Genomic DNA, 20,276 nt, shown 5'->3' with positions numbered 1-20,276 from the left:
AGCTATTAACCAAACATTTTTCCCAACTATATTTTCTATAAAGGTCAGATAGGTAGAACTTCATAACTCGTTTTGCTGCAGTTCAAAACGAGCCAATTAGCTCAAACCATCATAACCACAATTTATCAGACTTGATGAGTTTTCCCAAATTATTTCAGAACTGAATGTTATAATAACCCTCTTCATAATACAACATTATCACAGCCTAACTGTTTATCCCAAACAGTATGCCAGGCTCCGATAAAACTCTCAAATAAAACTTAAAACCAAATTACAATTAAACTCCAAATAAAAGTACATTTAGTTATTTTCTCTTTCTCATTTTTAACCAAATTATATCTAATACCTTTATCAAAACTCTTAAAAACCCTAGATTTTACTATTTTGACTTAAAATGTTATCCATATACCTTTCCAATTGCTTCCTCATAATTTTTCACATACATTTCCTCAAACCATTCTTTGACCAACACAGCTGGTTTGCTCTAGTATAACTCTTCCAATTGTATTAGGACCAATTTATAAACCAGGGGTTCAATTTCTGCATTTTTACTGAATACCATCACACATCACAGATTTTCCGCCCATAAATCCAAGTTCTGGTCGGAAAGGCTTCAAAAAACCTCCCTGTTTGGCTAGGAATTATAACAAATGTTTATCACGCATTTGTTAACCACCAAACTTGGGATTCATCTAAACGAACACATCTATCAGCATTAATACTCACATAATTATGCAGAACCATACCCTCTGGGATCACCTTTGTAAGATCTAAAGTGACAGGGCTCTTTTAGCCCCCACCTTTCTCCAACTCTCCTCTGGATTTCTGTAACTTCTTGGTCAAAGAAAAAAAGCACGAGATTGATAAAAGTGAGTGATCTCACAATTTGACAACTTGTTAGATTTTGCACTGAAGGCAATTATGGTCCTTGGAGGACACCTAGTGGATCTTTTTATTTATTTTTTATTATTTTTTTAAAGAACGACAGATCTGTTTAAAATACCGTTCAACTCAACCCGACTCCACACAAATATTACTTTTTCACATCAATTCAATTCTGTAACCCTCTTGTACCGGAGAGGACAAAAAAAAAGACACACCACACTCCTCTCTATTTTTATTACACTCAATCTGACTCCACACAAATAGACAGTATTCAGAGATTCTAACCCTTGGAGAGGACTCTAACCTCCCTCTGGACAAAGACAACGAATTTAGGGACTCTAACCCCTGGAGAGGACTCCAACCTCCCCTTGGACAAGACAACGAGTTTAGGGACTCTAACCCCTGGAGAGGACTCTAACCTCCCCTTGGACAAGACAACGAATTTAGGGACTCTAACCCCTGGAGAGGACTCTAACCTCCCCTTGGACAAGACAACGAATTTAGGGACTCTAACCCCTGGAGAGGACTCTAACCTCCCCTTGGACAAGACAACGAATTTAGGGACTCTAACCCCTGGAGAGGACTCTAACCTCCCCTTGGACAAGACAACGAATTTAGGGACTCTAACCCCTGGAGAGGACTCTAACCTCCCCTTGGACAAGACAACGAGTTTAGGGACTCTAACCCCTGGAGAGGACTCTAACCTCCCCTTGGACAAGACAACGAGTTTAGGGACTCTAACCCCTGGAGAGGACTCTAACCTCCCCTTGGACAAGACAACGAGTTTAGGGACTCTAACCCCTGGAGAGGACTCTAACCTCCCCTTGGACAAGGACAACGAATTTAGGGACTCTAACCCCTGGAGAGGACTCTAACCTCCCCTTGGACAAGACAACGAGTTTAGGGACTCTAACCCCTGGAGAGGACTCTAACCTCCCCTTGGACAAGGACAACGAGTTTAGGGACTCTAACCCCTGGAGAGGACTCTAACCTCCCCTTGGACAAGGACAACGAGTTTAGGGACTCTAACCCCTGGAGAGGACTCTAACCTCCCCTTGGACAAGGACAACGAATTTAGGGACTCTAACCCCTGGAGAGGACTCTAACCTCCCCTTGGACAAGACAACGAATTTAGGGACTCTAACCCCTGGAGAGGACTCTAACCTCCCCTTGGACAAGACAACGAATTTAGGGACTCTAACCCCTGGAGAGGACTCTAACCTCCCCTTGGACAAGGACAACGAGTTTAGGGACTCTAACCCCTGGAGAGGACTCTAACCTCCCCTTGGACAAGACAACGAGTTTAGGGACTCTAACCCCTGGAGAGGACTCTAACCTCCCCTTGGACAAGACAAAACACAAAAACGGTTGATTTCCCACCACTGTTGGTTTGACTAGGTACGATGAAACATAGTAATCGTCTAAATTTGGTTCTCAGTTCCGAATAGCAGTACTTTGAATTAACAGGTGTCTGCTTACCTTTTTTTTTTTTATGTTGAGGCGCCTCTGACGATTACGTCTGCCTCCTCGTACCGGTGTATGGATCTTTCTCCCGATCTGTCGGTCGGGCCGGAACCCTCTGGACTCCCTCTTTTCAGCGTCGGGGTCACCAGTTGAAGGATTCTAAATCTATGTGTCTATTCCAATAAGTAATGATGGTATTCTATGACACAAATCTGTGTTCTAGAAAGAGTGGTCTGGAGTCGCAGAGGTCCGATAGTATCAGCTTTAATGCAGCAGTTGGAAATCAACAAGTACAGAGCTCTGGGGCTGTCTACGTTTCCCTACCCGCAACAGAGTTTGGGCTGGTTCACGAAGTCCAACTGGCTATCTGTCCCTCCCCAGCATATATTTATACAGTGCAATTGAAACACAAGTATTAAAAAAGGGTTGAGCTTGTTCTCTCGTGCATCAGGGAGTTGTTCTTGCCTACGCGTCCCACCAGCTCGGGTGCCATCTCCACCCGGTTTCAAGGTTGTTTCTGAAAATGAAGAGATAGAGACACAGAACAGCCTGCTTCCCACACCCAGTGTGAGACCCAATGTTTAATCCTGAGCACACTTCTAAGTTCATAACTTTAATAAGCACAATGCATAACTTTAATAAGCACAATATATTCTTTAATCCCTCTTTTGATCTCTGAAAACACCAGAGATCAATCAACATAGCCCGGACCAACCACCGCCTTCTCGTCCTGGTCAGCCAGCCCCAGCAACGGCATTTGGAACCCCTTCGTTGGGTTCTCCTCAGCCGAGACAATGATCCTGTTACACAGGGACCTGATACATGGGATACAGCAACAGTCATGTTGATATTGATATAGCACACTCTTAAGTAAAATAGCGGAAACCTTCTTAGTCCAGTACAATTCTAGTGTGGTCAAGCAGTATCACTCTTGGCCTAGTCGTAATCCTCTTTTCCGGACTCTCACATTCGTAGCAATAGCAAAAGGTTCACTGGCCCTTCTCCACCAACTCCTGCAACATACAACTGGATTCTGGAGCAGCACAACACATGCTCCACTGGTACCACGTACTTCCTTTCCCCAGCACCCTTAGGGCGTGCAAGTTTCTCTCGATGACCTTGAATGGTCCTGTCCATAAATGTACAACAGGCTTTCCCGAACATCTGATGATGTATTGGGGCAGGTGGGACAGGGTCTTCAAGGGGAAGGGGTAGATCATCCAGTGAGAAAGGGGGGGGGGACATGGTCTCCAGGGGAATGTGGCCTTAGAACAGGGGTTAGGTAGTCAGACCCGCCGGTCTGACTCGTACTGAAGCAGAAAAGAGTTACAGTCCCAGCATCACCTTATCTCCCATGATCAAGCAGTAACTGAGTCAAATGAGATGCGAACAGTCGAACACCAATGATTAAACACAGATATTGAAATCAAGAACCCATTTAAGGATTTAAAGTGGATATTTTTAAAGTTCAAATAAATCCCTCCTTTCACACCCTTTTAGGGTGTGACAACAAACACAAATTTAAAAATATCCCATTACTGATTACACAATGTTGGCATACAAATCAACAATAATGATGAGACTATGCAGCGTTATGGCCAAGTGGTGAGGATACACTGGACACAGTGGGAAAACCCTAATGATGTTATAGGGGAAAACCCACCGTCACTCCACAGAGTGGACATTCGACATCCATGTATCCACGGCAGACCTGGACATGCTCACAGGCCCCCTTCACCACATACATACAACTTCAGCCAAGCTTTTAGAATTGTAATAAAATAAAATAAATTCGAAACAAATAGAAAAACCAGAAATTAGACAGGATATTTTAAAGTTGTCATAAGATCCCTCCTTTCATTGATAACTTTAATCAATACCCAATCTCCTCGTTTGACTCCTCCACTCTTTGGTTTACTGCTTCACCTGGAACAGAATTTAGCAGAAGACATCTCTTTTCTAGTTAGCATTTTTTATAAAATTGGTTAACCATTTGATTCGCCTCTTCATCATGCTATGTGAAAGGTTTAAGTTGTGGTATTACATATGATCTCCAATAAATCAATTCAAATGGTGTTATGCATCTGGTATAGGACTGGGAAATATTTCAATTCACTGTAAACATATCTATATAATTAGCAGGCAGTATTGACCCTTCAGTTTTCTTATTGTTGAGCAAACACATGAAACAGCATCTAATAAGACAGTATCATCATTTGATAGTCAACTCCTATTAGTCATGCCTAGAAATTACAATCTGTTTCTTTGTTCCCTTCTTTAGAAAATCAACTGTTAGTCTAATTTCTTTCACTTCAAAAAACCTTTTCTGTCTTTTAAAACAGCTAAGTTTAAGACCAATATTGTTTTAGATTCTCTGTTTTACCAAATCACAGCTCTTTTTTATCAAAGATATGATCAAAGCAATTTTCATTATGCCAAACCAGAATCCGTATGCTTCTTAAATGAAATATAAACCAAATCATGTTCTTAATGTAGCTATTAACCAAACATTTTTCCCAACTATATTTTCTATAAAGGTCAGATAGGTAGAACTTCATAACTCGTTTTGCTGCAGTTCAAAACGAGCCAATTAGCTCAAACCATCATAACCACAATTTATCAGACTTGATGAGTTTTCCCAAATTATTTCAGAACTGAATGTTATAATAACCCTCTTCATAATACAACATTATCACAGCCTAACTGTTTATCCCAAACAGTATGCCAGGCTCCGATAAAACTCTCAAATAAAACTTAAAACCAAATTACAATTAAACTCCAAATAAAAGTACATTTAGTTATTTTCTCTTTCTCATTTTTAACCAAATTATATCTAATACCTTTATCAAAACTCTTAAAAACCCTAGATTTTACTATTTTGACTTAAAATGTTATCCATATACCTTTCCAATTGCTTCCTCATAATTTTTCACATACATTTCCTCAAACCATTCTTTGACCAACACAGCTGGTTTGCTCTAGTATAACTCTTCCAATTGTATTAGGACCAATTTATAAACCAGGGGTTCAATTTCTGCATTTTTACTGAATACCATCACACATCACAGATTTTCCGCCCATAAATCCAAGTTCTGGTCGGAAAGGCTTCAAAAAACCTCCCTGTTTGGCTAGGAATTATAACAAATGTTTATCACGCATTTGTTAACCACCAAACTTGGGATTCATCTAAACGAACACATCTATCAGCATTAATACTCACATAATTATGCAGAACCATACCCTCTGGGATCACCTTTGTAAGATCTAAAGTGACAGGGCTCTTTTAGCCCCCACCTTTCTCCAACTCTCCTCTGGATTTCTGTAACTTCTTGGTCAAAGAAAAAAAGCACGAGATTGATAAAAGTGAGTGATCTCACAATTTGACAACTTGTTAGATTTTGCACTGAAGGCAATTATGGTCCTTGGAGGACACCTAGTGGATCTTTTTATTTATTTTTTATTATTTTTTTAAAGAACGACAGATCTGTTTAAAATACCGTTCAACTCAACCCGACTCCACACAAATATTACTTTTTCACATCAATTCAATTCTGTAACCCTCTTGTACCGGAGAGGACAAAAAAAAAGACACACCACACTCCTCTCTATTTTTATTACACTCAATCTGACTCCACACAAATAGACAGTATTCAGAGATTCTAACCCTTGGAGAGGACTCTAACCTCCCTCTGGACAAAGACAACGAATTTAGGGACTCTAACCCCTGGAGAGGACTCCAACCTCCCCTTGGACAAGACAACGAGTTTAGGGACTCTAACCCCTGGAGAGGACTCTAACCTCCCCTTGGACAAGACAACGAATTTAGGGACTCTAACCCCTGGAGAGGACTCTAACCTCCCCTTGGACAAGACAACGAATTTAGGGACTCTAACCCCTGGAGAGGACTCTAACCTCCCCTTGGACAAGACAACGAATTTAGGGACTCTAACCCCTGGAGAGGACTCTAACCTCCCCTTGGACAAGACAACGAATTTAGGGACTCTAACCCCTGGAGAGGACTCTAACCTCCCCTTGGACAAGACAACGAGTTTAGGGACTCTAACCCCTGGAGAGGACTCTAACCTCCCCTTGGACAAGACAACGAGTTTAGGGACTCTAACCCCTGGAGAGGACTCTAACCTCCCCTTGGACAAGACAACGAGTTTAGGGACTCTAACCCCTGGAGAGGACTCTAACCTCCCCTTGGACAAGGACAACGAATTTAGGGACTCTAACCCCTGGAGAGGACTCTAACCTCCCCTTGGACAAGACAACGAGTTTAGGGACTCTAACCCCTGGAGAGGACTCTAACCTCCCCTTGGACAAGGACAACGAGTTTAGGGACTCTAACCCCTGGAGAGGACTCTAACCTCCCCTTGGACAAGGACAACGAGTTTAGGGACTCTAACCCCTGGAGAGGACTCTAACCTCCCCTTGGACAAGGACAACGAATTTAGGGACTCTAACCCCTGGAGAGGACTCTAACCTCCCCTTGGACAAGACAACGAATTTAGGGACTCTAACCCCTGGAGAGGACTCTAACCTCCCCTTGGACAAGACAACGAATTTAGGGACTCTAACCCCTGGAGAGGACTCTAACCTCCCCTTGGACAAGGACAACGAGTTTAGGGACTCTAACCCCTGGAGAGGACTCTAACCTCCCCTTGGACAAGACAACGAGTTTAGGGACTCTAACCCCTGGAGAGGACTCTAACCTCCCCTTGGACAAGACAAAACACAAAAACGGTTGATTTCCCACCACTGTTGGTTTGACTAGGTACGATGAAACATAGTAATCGTCTAAATTTGGTTCTCAGTTCCGAATAGCAGTACTTTGAATTAACAGGTGTCTGCTTACCTTTTTTTTTTTTATGTTGAGGCGCCTCTGACGATTACGTCTGCCTCCTCGTACCGGTGTATGGATCTTTCTCCCGATCTGTCGGTCGGGCCGGAACCCTCTGGACTCCCTCTTTTCAGCGTCGGGGTCACCAGTTGAAGGATTCTAAATCTATGTGTCTATTCCAATAAGTAATGATGGTATTCTATGACACAAATCTGTGTTCTAGAAAGAGTGGTCTGGAGTCGCAGAGGTCCGATAGTATCAGCTTTAATGCAGCAGTTGGAAATCAACAAGTACAGAGCTCTGGGGCTGTCTACGTTTCCCTACCCGCAACAGAGTTTGGGCTGGTTCACGAAGTCCAACTGGCTATCTGTCCCTCCCCAGCATATATTTATACAGTGCAATTGAAACACAAGTATTAAAAAAGGGTTGAGCTTGTTCTCTCGTGCATCAGGGAGTTGTTCTTGCCTACGCGTCCCACCAGCTCGGGTGCCATCTCCACCCGGTTTCAAGGTTGTTTCTGAAAATGAAGAGATAGAGACACAGAACAGCCTGCTTCCCACACCCAGTGTGAGACCCAATGTTTAATCCTGAGCACACTTCTAAGTTCATAACTTTAATAAGCACAATGCATAACTTTAATAAGCACAATATATTCTTTAAGAGTAATATAATTTATAAAATGCTTGAACTTCTCTGTCAATATAAGTTCTTTACATCACCAAGCCCTGCAGATGTGTACGGAAATTAAAAGCGGAAACGATTACATCTGTTTTCCGGTTCGAACGCTGGGCGCTCCGCATAACCCCTATTTTGCATTGATTTGAGTGTTGTGACCCGGAAGTTGCTCCCACGAGCTTGACAGTCACATATTCAGGATGTCAGCAGAGGGCGCGCTGCCATTTGAATGGAAGCAAATCAGTGACATAATGTTTTGAATTTTAAAAGGCGTTGAATACTTTTAATAATTTAAACAACACCGAATTCACATATTTCAATGAATAAAAAATTCAAGACTCGGAAATTCAGGTTGCTCGAATTCGAGCCCCCCCCAAAAAATTCGAGCTTAAAAATTTCGAGCCTATCAACTTCGAGCCTAAAAATTTCTATCTTAACAAATTTGAGCCTTATGGGTCCGTGTACCTTGTGGCCATTGGTTTTTCTAATTTGCAACCCGTGTTGACAAACGCAAAATAGGGCCGTAATATCGTTTTGTCACTTTAGTAAATCGAAAACACATTTAAGTATAACGGCTTGTTTTTGGTTGTTTCGGTTTTTTTTTGAATAATGAAATAACCATATAACACAAATGGTATAACGAGCCATTAATCGTTGTTTTGATTATTCCATATCCTTTATGCTGATATCTGCAAAAGATGAAAAATAGGCTCGTAATATCGTTTTGTCCATTTCGGAAGTCAGAACCAGATTATGGGGAAAGGCTTGGTTCCCGTTGTTTTGTTTCATTTTGGAATTACGGAATATCCATATAACACAAACGGTATAACGAGCCATTTACTCATTTGTTTGATCGGCCGTATTATGCATACTGGCACAAGTGAAAAAGAGAGAGAGGGGGAAAAATGTGAAACTATTGGGGGTGTTATTACTTGCGAACACCAGAGGGCAGCAACGACTAGCTTTAAAAAAATGTTCCTGTGATCTGCAGGCCTACAATCTTGACGACATGGCAGCAGGTTCTTTAGTAGAAGACACACACACCAGACTGAAGGCACATGTTGACCGCGTTTGCTAGTTGCTACTTAGTTAATAAATCTTTTATGAACCCAAGTTTCTTTAATATATATTAAGTTTCTTTAATATATATTAGAAACATTACAAGACGGGGCTCCAGTGTGTGTTCAAACAAGGCCAAAAGTGCCAGACGGTATCAATCACACCCGTGCAAGTAACACTCCACGCCCCAACCCTCCCTCCCCCCACCTAAATTACTCTTTCAGTTCTGTTGTACGTCTTAATGAAGTGCATTGAGGCAATCATAGTAAGAAAGTTGAGATCATGTGGGCTACCTTTGCAATTTACATAGACACACAACTGACAGAGGCACTGTTGTGGATACTTTTTTCAAAGTTCTGATCATATTCCAAATTCAACTTCTTCAAAGTCCAAAAACAGTACGGAGCAGCAACGAGAGGGTTCCCAGGAAAATCTGATTTCCCTTTTGTCTGTGCTTCACCTTTTATATCCAACAAATTACACCCCTGAACTTTTAAAACAGATCTATTGGCCTACTACAATTGTAAATATCCTACGACTTCTGCTCCAATTGGGCCTTGATGCAATGCCATCGAATAGTTTCTGCTGTTTCTGCCACGTTTTTGGGGACTAACCAGGGACCAAACCAGTAACTTGTGCCCAGTTCCTCTATTCTGCCCTACTACATGTGTTTTCCAACACCAGTTGCAATCAACCCTGGGTTATAGCCCTTCACAATTGCATGGTGCCATTCATTCTTTACAGGTCACACCCATCAAGTCAAAGTGAAAAGTAACTGGTCCAAGTCCAACAAGGCCAAAAGTGCCAGACGGTATCAGTTGAAAAAGACAATCACACCCGTGCAAGAAACCCTCCCTCCCCCCACCTAAATTACTGCTTTCAGTTCTGTTGTACGTTTTAATGAAGTGCATTGAGGCTATCATAGTGAGCAAGTTGAGGTCATGTGAGCTACCTTTGCAGTTTACATAGACACACAATTGACACTGTTGTGGATACTTTTCTGTTCTGATCATATTCTATGTCCAATTTCAACTTCTTAAAAATCCCAAAACAGCTTAATGAAGAACTTTAATGAAGTGCATCGAGGCAATCATTGAGCAAATCTTCCCTTTTTATTTATAAAAAAACATAATATTATTTTCTCATGTAACTTTTATTCAGTTTGGATTAAATGTAGAGTTAACTTGACCCAAAACATTACATTTAAATCTATTCAATTTTGCAAAAGGCCATTGTAGGGACAATACAATTGTTGTCCTTGCATCCATCAATGTACAACACGTTTTAGCCTACATCAATGCATTCATACCCTGTGACACACAATTTAAAAATGTTCTTTGAAAGAAAATTTCTGTTCTGCTTGTGACGATTTGTATATCAGCCTACACTTCTGTGCTTAAAGTTAGTATACCATCCAGTGGCCAGATGGGGCCACTGAAATCCTAGGGTGGCTTTCCAAAATCACAAGTCATAACTGAATTTCAGCAATTGTATTATTATGCTGTTGTAGTATTTAGGTTAGTTGAAAACATCAGCAGACTGGGGAAGGGTGACAGGATCTGAGTCTGGAGATACGTGGATTTATATGCCGGAATGTTTTATATACAGTACACGGTCATCTTTTGTGCAGGATACAGAGAGAATAAAATATAGAGACTTGTTTAAACAATTGGAAAGCGTGAGAAGGTAAAGAAGTGAGTGGAGAAAAGAGAAGCAGAAAAGTGCAACACCCTCCCATTGCCATTATCTCTAATTCACTCTCCTGAGTCTCATCTGTGTTGTATGTCTGCAAAAATGCAGTCATTGGACTTGTGTGGGGAGGGTTTGACAAGTGTGATGACTGTATTCCTCCACAGATACCATGGGCTTGGACATGGAGTTGGACCAGTTACTTTTCACTTTGACTTGATGGGTGTGACCTGTGAAGAATGATGGCACCATGCAATGGTGAAGGGCTATAACCCAGGGTTGATTGCAACTGGTGTTGGAAAACACATGTAGTAGGGCAGAATAGAGGAACTGGGCACAAGTTACTGGTTTGGTCCCTGGTTAGTCCCCAAAAACGTGGCAGAAACAGCAGAAACTATTCGATGGCATTGCATCAAGGCCCAATTGGAGCAGAAGTCGTAGGATATTTACAATTGTAGTAGGCCAATAGATCTGTTTTAAAAGTTCAGGGGTGTAATTTGTTGGATATAAAAGGTGAAGCACAGACAAAAGGGAAATCAGATTTTCCTGGGAACCCTCTCGTTGCTGCTCCGTACTGTTTTTGGACTTTGAAGAAGTTGAATTTGGAATATGATCAGAACTTTGAAAAAAGTATCCACAACAGTGCCTCTGTCAGTTGTGTGTCTATGTAAACTGCAAAGGTAGCCCACATGACCTCAACTTTCTTACTATGATTGCCTCAATGCACTTCATTAAGACGTACAACAGAACTGAAAGAGTAATTTAGGTGGGGGGAGGGAGGGTTGGGGCGTGGAGTGTTACTTGCACGGGTGTGATTGATACCGTCTGGCACTTTTGGCCTTGTTTGAACACACACTGGAGCCCCGTCTTGTAATGTTTCTAAAATATATTAAAGAAACTTAATATATATTAAAGAAACTTGGGTTCGTCAAAGATTTATTAACTAAGCAGCAACTAGCAAACGCGGTCAACATGCGCCTTCAGTTTGGTGTGTGTCTTCTACTAAAGAACCTGCTGCCATGTCGTCAAGATTGTAGGCTGCAGATCACAGGAACATTTTTTTTAAAGCTAGTCGTTGCTGCCCTCTGGTGTTCGCAAGTAATAACACCCCCAATAGTTTCACATTTTTCCCCCTCTCTCTCTTTTTCACTTGTGCCAGTATGCATAATACGGCCGATCAAACAAATGAGTAAATGGCTCGTTATACCGTTTGTGTTATATGGATATTCCGTAATTCCAAAATGAAACAAAACAACGGAAACCAAGCCTTTCCCCATAATCTGGTTCTGACATCCAAAATGGACAAAACGATATTACGAGGCTATTTTTCATTTTTTGCAGATACCAGCATAAAGGATATGGAATAATCAAACAAACGAGTAAATGGCTCGTAATACCATTTGTGTTATATGGTTATTCCGTTATTCCAAAATAAAACAAAACAACCAAAAACAAGCCGTTATACTTAAATGTGTGTTCGACTTACTAAAGTGACAAAACGATATTACGGCCCTATTTTGCGTTTGTCAACACGGGTTGCAAAATAGAAAAACCAATGGCCACAAGGTACACGGACCGTGTTGACACCATGGCCGCACGTTTTGTTCCTCTAAACTATATAAAACTCCATGATTGTTTGAGTAGGCTGTCTAGATTAAGAGACATTAGTGGAATACACGAAGAAGTCATTTGGGTCACAACTTCCGGGTCACCCAAAACAAAATTTCAAAATCATTTTCGGTCAGTGCCCCGTTTTTGGATTTGGTTTTTGGTTTCTCAATTGAATAACAAGAAAAACAATCGTTTTTGGTTTCTCGTTTTTGGTTTCTCAATTGAATAACGGAAAAACGAATAATTTTTGGTTTTTGGTTTATCAATTGAAAAATGAAAGAACGAATGATACACGGATTTATTTTAATTCCCGATTTCCATGTTTAAGCACATCAAAGAAAATCAGATAACGGGTCGTTTTTTTGTTTTCCGTTTTCTATTATCAAAACAGAAAATGGAAAATGGGTCGTTTTCCGTTTTTTGTTTTCCTATTTCTAAATGGTAGTCGATTTTGGTTTTCTTATTTCAAAACGAAAATCCATTGGCCGCAAAGTACACAGACCTGAAACCCCCCACAAAAGACTCAAAATGCACAACAAAAAAGCCACAAAAAGGTATAAAAAGACCAAAACGTTGAAAAATGTTTAACAAATACATCCTTATGTGTTCTCCCTTCCACAAGACACAGAAAGGCCAGCCTTGTTTTCTTAATTAAAAGACTCTTATACTTTATATCGAGCCTCTTATACTCTATATCGAGCTCCAGGGTTCTTTTATACAGGGCTCTCACATTGTCTGCTCCAACCTGAAACAAATAAAGAACATTGTCCCTTAGCAAGGCACACTTGGAGAAAGTTGAAGGTGTCCATTTGACTACTGTGTTTCAAGGTTCATTGCTTATAATTTGTGTCTTTGTCTTGGCCTTGAAGTGGAGGCCCTAGGCTCAGGGGGATTATGATAAAAGGGTGCCTGCCCAACATCCAAAGAAGAATCCCCAAAAGTGGTACAAGTACAGTCCATAAAACATACTCACCGACAGGATGGAACCATGAAACGCTGAGGAATAAACAACACAAACATAACATAGGAAAGGAAATGCCGACCAAAATAGGTGCTCAGCACCGATCAGTCCAACCAATATAATTACGAGAGTATAACAGAATGACCTAAAAGCATACGTACCCTGGTCCGGATCCTGCAGGAGATGGCAAGGCACGGACAGATCCTATAGAATCAGAATCAGAAAGGGATTTATTCGCCATGAAAGTTTGCACAGACAAGGAATTTGCTTTGGCAGGAAGGTGCATACAATAAACATATACCTAAAATTTAAATATGTGGACTAACTATACTAAAGGTACATAAACTAGCAGTACTAAGTGGGATAAATATAAGTTGCCGTAAATTACAATATAAAAATACAAAAATACAAAAATTACAAAAAATACAAATGTACAAGATACCATGTTGTGGTGCAGTGCAAAAGCAGTGTGTTTTAAGCAATAAGTCATTTGAGTCAGTGTGGTCCCTAGGCTACCAACGAAGCCAGAGGACAGCAATGCAAGTGACTGTATGCTGTAGCCAGCCAAGGCTAGAGGGCAGGATGCCCTGAAGTGCGATAGCCTGCCGGCAACTCGTGAATACGTGTAGCCTAATGGTTATGTACGCTATAGCCAGCGTAGGCTAGAGGACGCTGTCCTGAAGTGCAATAGCCAGTCAGGGCCGGGGCTAGCTAAGCCCTGAATGTGCAATAGCCAGCAAAGGCCATGGGACCGATGTATGATGTGTTGCATGCTTTAGCTATAGAGGACCGACACCCTCATGTATTACGTACCCTATGGGTATGTACGCTATAGCCAGCCTAGGCTAGAGGACGCTGTCCCAAAATGCATAGCCACCAACCACCAGTTATTTGCAAATACTTTTATTGGGGATGAAGCTACGTTCATTCCGGCGCACCTCGACTATCCCGCTGAGGGCGAAAGCGGCGTGGGCACGGGTGCCGTGGGTGAGCATCCTGACAGCTGCTACAGACATGACGAAAACTGCAATTTGTGAATGTGCAAACACCTTCATTAAATTGATTGCATATAGGCAAGTAGTTTGCAACATGCACCTTGCGGCCACGAATGGGATGTGCGACCTCAAACGGGGAGAAATGTCAGCCCCGACAGGGATGTAAGGCCTAACCAGAAACGGAGCTGCCACAGCGGAGGCCAGGGTGTGCAGCGGCTCTACGATGGGCTCCAGGGAAGCCAGGGCAGGAGGCGGCGGGAATACGGGCAGGAGCACCACGGCAGCAGACGTAGACGCCCCAGCGCTCTCCAGTGACCACAGGCGGGCATCGATCGACTGCAATGATGATGCCAGGACCAGCAGGGTAGAGGTAAGGGCCCCCCCAGGAGGCTTAGAAGCGGGAACAGGCGGGGGAGCGACAGAAGGACCAGTGAACGTGTCAGCGGTCGGATCCAGGAGCCCCGGGTGGAGAGACTTCCTGGAACGCTTCCTACCCGGAGCGGCGACGGAGCTGAAAGCTGGGGGCGACTGGACCCGGACAGGGGAGACGCTGACCGCCTCGGTGACCAGGTCATGAAGCTGGTAGAGCCCCAACACGGGTGCAAGAACGACACCCAGAGCTCGCAGCCCCGCTGCTACCGCAGACCCGTCGGTGCCCCGACGGGAAGCGAGCCAAGAGGTACGGCGAGCATGGACAAACTAAACAGGGAGAGAATCATATTTAAAGGCACGGGATCATTGTGATAGGCTGACAGCTACGAGGAAGATTTGACAGCGTTAATTGATAGACGGGAGCACTAATCGAACTGAACCCAGATGACAGCCTGACATGTGAAAGAGGGAAAGAAGAGTGTTCTTAGTGGGGGGAGTAAGTAGTGAAACATTATCGAGTATGCCCAAGTGCAGGGATCGGTCTTGCCTTACTGAACTTGCGCTATGCTTCATTTAGTGATGGTGAAAACTAAAGGTAGATGCCCATGATGGCTGCCCACATAATAGATTACCTTTTCCTTATGTTTACTATTATATGTAGCGCTAGTATATGTAAATATATGAGGATGGGCCACATTTGTAAAAACTTAAAAAGATATGAAAATCATATATTTTATGCTGACTTTGGATAGATGAAATGCACAAGCCTCGGCCCACCAGAACTAGAAGGGATAATTTTCTTTAGTTCAATTATTAGTCAGCCAGAGTTAACTTTTTATATGAATTAATAGAGCATTGCTTAGAAGAAGTGTTCCATTGTCACAGTGTATACCTAGCTCCTGCCTTCCTGGAATATTTAATGATTTCTTATGCATGCATGTCAGGTGGCTGAGCGGTGAGGGAATCGGGCTAGTAATTAGAAGGTTGCCAGTTCGATTCCCGGCTGTGCAAAATTATGTTGTGTCCTTGGGCAAGGACCTTGGGCACCCTACCTGCCTCGGGGGGAATGTCCCTGTACTTACTGTAAGTCGCTCTGGCTAAGAGCGTCTTCTAAATGACTAAATGTAAATGCATGTGTTGCTTGTTTCACAAACCTTACCACGCTAAATAAAACCTATGAACATGGAGATCCTCTAACCCCTTCCAGAATGACTGTGAAACTTGCACAGCAAAGGATACAGTACGTAGAACAGTACAATGGGAATGACTGTTCTTTTACTAGAGTCAAAGAAAAAGGAATAACACTGCAGTGTTATTTTACCTGTGTTATTATGAAGATACGCCACACCCTGTTGTGCCTTACTTCAGTATAATTTAGAGAGATTTGAAGCTGAACAGGAGTTTAGAGCTGTGTTTATAGTCTTACTGTAAATTCTAAGAAGCTTCCCTCTTGTTGCTGACAGGCAGGTCTACAGTGAGCACACCTTCCTTTACAGACCATAAAAGACGATATAGTGACATATGTCACTGTCAGAGTAAGTAGGTAAATTCTCATAACATGTTGCCAAGACAGCTCAGTATCACAGAAGGTGAGAAAGTGATCTATCAATATATTTTCTCTGAAAAAAAAAATGTTTATTTACATTTTTTGTGACATCTGATCATGTATTTTTCTAGTCCTATGGGCCAGCTTTACTTTGAGAGCAACGCTGCTTTCTCTCCTTCTGTGTGGTCCACTGAACGTGGTGTCAGATTCTGATGAAGAAGTAGCATCAGTGTGGCAGATGTGGAAGAGCAGCCATATGGTGTCCTATGATGAGAAGGTTGGATAAAAACTTAATTAAATGTTTTACAGAATTTATTTAAATTTAACACTATAAAAATATATACATCTATATATCTATCTATATAATTGCTTCTGCTTGTAATAATCTATGCAGCATGAAGAGATTGAGAGAAAGGCCATTTGGGAGGAAAATATGAGGCTGATTGAAAAGAACAATCAAGGTTTTTTCAAAGGGACAACCATGTTTATCATGGCTATAAATAAATACGGTGACATGGTATTTTTCTTTTGTCCTTCTTTTTTGTAACTGTGTATATATAACTGTGTTAGGAAACAACGCTTATTTCAATATTGTTGTCCCACCTGTTCAGACAAGTCAAGAGTACAAGCGTTTACAAGGTGCCTTGACAAATGACAATCTCAGGAGAGGGAAAAATGCCTCAGCCAGAAAGCTCCGTTCCAATGCTAGGGCATTGGGAGCTGTTTCGGTTGACTACAGAACTACAGGTTTTGTTACTGAAGTGAAAGACCAGGTAAGGGTTGCATTAGTTGTACTTTGAACACAAATGACCACTGCTATTGACTCATAGATGTGTACATGTCTTTGGTTTTGTTTATTATATATCCTGTTTGCTGCTTAACTAATTAGATCTGTGATGACATTTACATTTTCAGTTGTACAAACTGTTTTGATGTCCTTTCTTCAGGGCTACTGTGGCTCTTGCTGGGCATTTAGCACTACAGGAGCCATAGAGGGACAAGTCTTCAAGAGAACAGGTCAGCAGTTGTCTTTGAGTGAGCAGAACCTGGTAGACTGCTCCAAGCCTTATGGTACCTATGGTTGTAGTGGTGCCTGGATGGCAAACGCCTATGATTATGTGGTCAGCAATGGTCTTCAATCAACCAGCACGTATCCATACACATCAGTGGTAAGAGGCTGTCTTGATACACCACCATTATTCTTTTTCAAGCCACAAAAGTAACAGTCCTGTTTTTCTATCTCCAGGACACCCAGCCATGTTTTTATGACAGCCATCAGTCGGTTGCCCATATCAGTGATTACAGGTTTATCCCTAAGGGAGACGTGCAAGCCCTGGCTAATGCAGTGGCAACCATCGGTCCAATTACAATAGCCTTGGATGCAGATCACCTAAGCTTCCTCTTCTACAGTTCAGGTTAATCAGAATGTCTCCTTAGGTTGTTGTTTTTCATGTTTACGTATTTCTAAAACTGTCATTCAACAATGTGTGTTTGTGTAATAGGCATATATGAGGAACCAAGCTGCAATCCTAACAACCTAAGCCATGCTGCGCTGTTGGTTGGCTATGGCTCCGAGGGAGGAAAAGACTACTGGATCATTAAGAACAGGTGGGAGTAGCTTTCTTACTCACTATTCCTTTTGTTAAATGTTGTTTATGTTCAAATTGTGTATTATTTTATGTTTTGTAAACTACACACTGTATGTTTAAGGTCTCCTGTTTTGGAACTCTGCCCATTTTTGTTCTTTCCCATTTAGCTGGGGTACTGGATGGGGAGAGGGTGGCTTCATGCGAATGATCAGGAATGGCAGCAACACGTGTGGCATCGCTAGTTATGCCATATATCCAATTTTATGAACATGATAAGATCATCTATACTGCCCCACGCATCATCTGACTGTAACTTGAATATACTGTAACTTGGAGGACCTTTTTCAAATTTGATTTTGTTTTGTTTGTATTATTAGGTTTACTTGCCTTTGGTAATAGCACAACCTATTGTAATCTCACATATTATTCTTATTCTTTATTTTCCCACCCCTAAGGCTCCGTAAATGTCTGCACTACATAGACAACATTGGTGTCAAAATGTTTGTCTTGGTCACGATTGTGTTGCTTGTATTGGATTTTACGTTCGTTGCACGGTTTAGGCTTAATTTAAGTTTTTGTGGTGAAAATTGAAGCTACTGTGGCTAACTAGCTAGCCACAGTCAGAAACGTCACTAATGTCACGAACACACGCAAGACTAGTAGAACATTAGTTTAGCAGCTCGTCAACTTCTGGGAGATAGCTATGCTAGTTACCTAAAACAGCTGCAGACACAAGCAAAGAGGCCAGGGTGATAACCATTTACTCATTTAACATTGTCATAAAAAACACAATTGTTAATTATTAAGCTAGTACATCACTAATCCTTGAAACTTTGGCAAAAACATCCCACTAAGAAAAGTTATAATTCTGTTGGAAATTCATAACATTTTCATGAATAAAAAGAATCAAGGTTATAATCAACCCAAATTTGCCTATGTGTTTTTCTCTGCCCCGCAGGTGAACAAGTATCTCCTCAACATGTTCGTCAGTATTCATGTTTCCCTTCTTAACATAGGCCCTCATCAGGTCTTCCCACTCCTCGATGTCAACTGAGTCAAATCCATCCCCTCTGAAAGATGGAGGCTCCTTGACGTTTCTGTGCGTGACCAATCAATTGAAGATTGTGAAGGTCAATTCAGAGTGATACTGTCAGTATGTGGGTTGCTGTATGTGTCTGGCCCCAGGCTAGGTGGGTTAAAACGAGATATAATACTGTCGGCTATCTGCTCTCCAATCATTTGAGCAATTGAGCCTACTCATAGGCGGAAATCCCGGGGGGGACACGACCCCCCCATCCTGGGGAAAATGGGATTTGTCCCCCCCAATAAATCACTGTAAACATAAGGAAATTTCAATAAAATTAATAATATACATTTAACATATTACAATGTAGGCTATGTGTTACAGAAGTAATTTTGGTGTCCCCCTCAGGAATAGCTCTTGAGAAAATGTCATATAAAAAAGACTGGTTGCCTGTGTGGGTTACGCATATCAGTAATGTCAGGGGGATCAGTCGAAAAGTAACCCTATTCACTCCTACTGCAACGTTACTGTCAACAACAGCACTACCAAGAAAGGAAGCAGAGGCCTGTTCCATAAAGCGAGTTTACCAAATAAGCCAGACTTATGTCAGTTAGTCTGACTCATTTCTAGTTTATTCGGTTACATTAAGCTAGCTTAACGTTGTTCGAACTCAGTTATGTTATGGTAACTTATGCTTCGAATCTAGCCTGGTCCAGGGCAGGCTAACTGTCAGGCTTAGACCGTGTTGTTGCTTAACCAGATGTTCCTGTAGAACTGACCCAACAGGAAAACGATGATTTACCACGGACATTCAAATTTTTATTCTCATCAGTTCAATATGTAGGCTACATTTATAGAAAATCAACTTAAATGCATAAGCGTCAACATTTAGCCTAATGCAATAAACAATGATGAACAATGATTTGATACACACCGCGAGCTGCCTCAACGGGGTGCGCGAGAGGAAAAATGTAATGGTGGTCTAAAGGTGTAATAATGAATCAGAATCAGAATGAGTTTTTATTCGCCATGAAAGTTTGCACAGACAAGGAATTTACTTTGGCAGGAGAGCCTACCTAGGCAGCCATTTTCGGCGCCAACTAGAAAGTTACAGCATAACATGAGGAGAGAGGAGGAGAGAAAAAGGCAACACCCAGACAATGCTCCTAGAGGAGTACAGTGTGGGAACAGACAAAAACCTCAGCACATAAGCACAACAACATTTACAAAAACACATGACTTGCAACGGGGAGTGGGGGGGGGAAGACAAGCAGCATCTGGACCTGCAGCCATGGTAGGCGCTGGACACAGACCCGCCAGCCACCCTGGGGAAACAAGCAGGCGAAGGTGTTGGATGGGGGTGGTGATATCTGTAGTAGGTGAAAGTTAATGTGTGAGTAGGTCTGGGTTGGCGCCCTCGACCTAGGCCACAATCAGTCCGATTCTCCCTATGCAGATTGTGTTGGCCAGGAGACATCCTTGGTCATGACCCGGGAAGAGACCAAACCACAGATGTCGGTGGGGGGGGGGGTGGGGGGGGGGGGGGGGGGGGGGGGAAGGGAG

General features: G+C 42.1%; 1 protein-coding gene and 1 long non-coding RNA gene across 2 annotated transcripts in view; both read left to right on the top strand.

The window, feature by feature from the left end:
* Positions 1 to 20,276, top strand: part of LOC136936898 (uncharacterized) — a 330,204-nt gene that overhangs the window by 180,624 nt on the left and 129,304 nt on the right. The window lies entirely within an intron of this gene.
* On the top strand, positions 16,113 to 17,956 carry cts12 (cathepsin 12). The gene is made up of 8 exons (XM_067230391.1): positions 16,113 to 16,143; positions 16,232 to 16,377; positions 16,495 to 16,617; positions 16,712 to 16,873; positions 17,048 to 17,269; positions 17,347 to 17,515; positions 17,603 to 17,708; positions 17,857 to 17,956. The coding sequence occupies exons 1-8, from the start codon at positions 16,113 to 16,115 to the stop codon at positions 17,954 to 17,956; spliced, it is 1,059 nt and encodes a 352-aa protein (XP_067086492.1).

This window comes from Osmerus mordax, chromosome 27 (genome assembly GCF_038355195.1).
Source record: "Osmerus mordax isolate fOsmMor3 chromosome 27, fOsmMor3.pri, whole genome shotgun sequence".
NCBI lineage: Eukaryota > Metazoa > Chordata > Actinopteri > Osmeriformes > Osmeridae > Osmerus > Osmerus mordax.
This window is presented reverse-complemented; position numbering and strand designations above follow the sequence as displayed.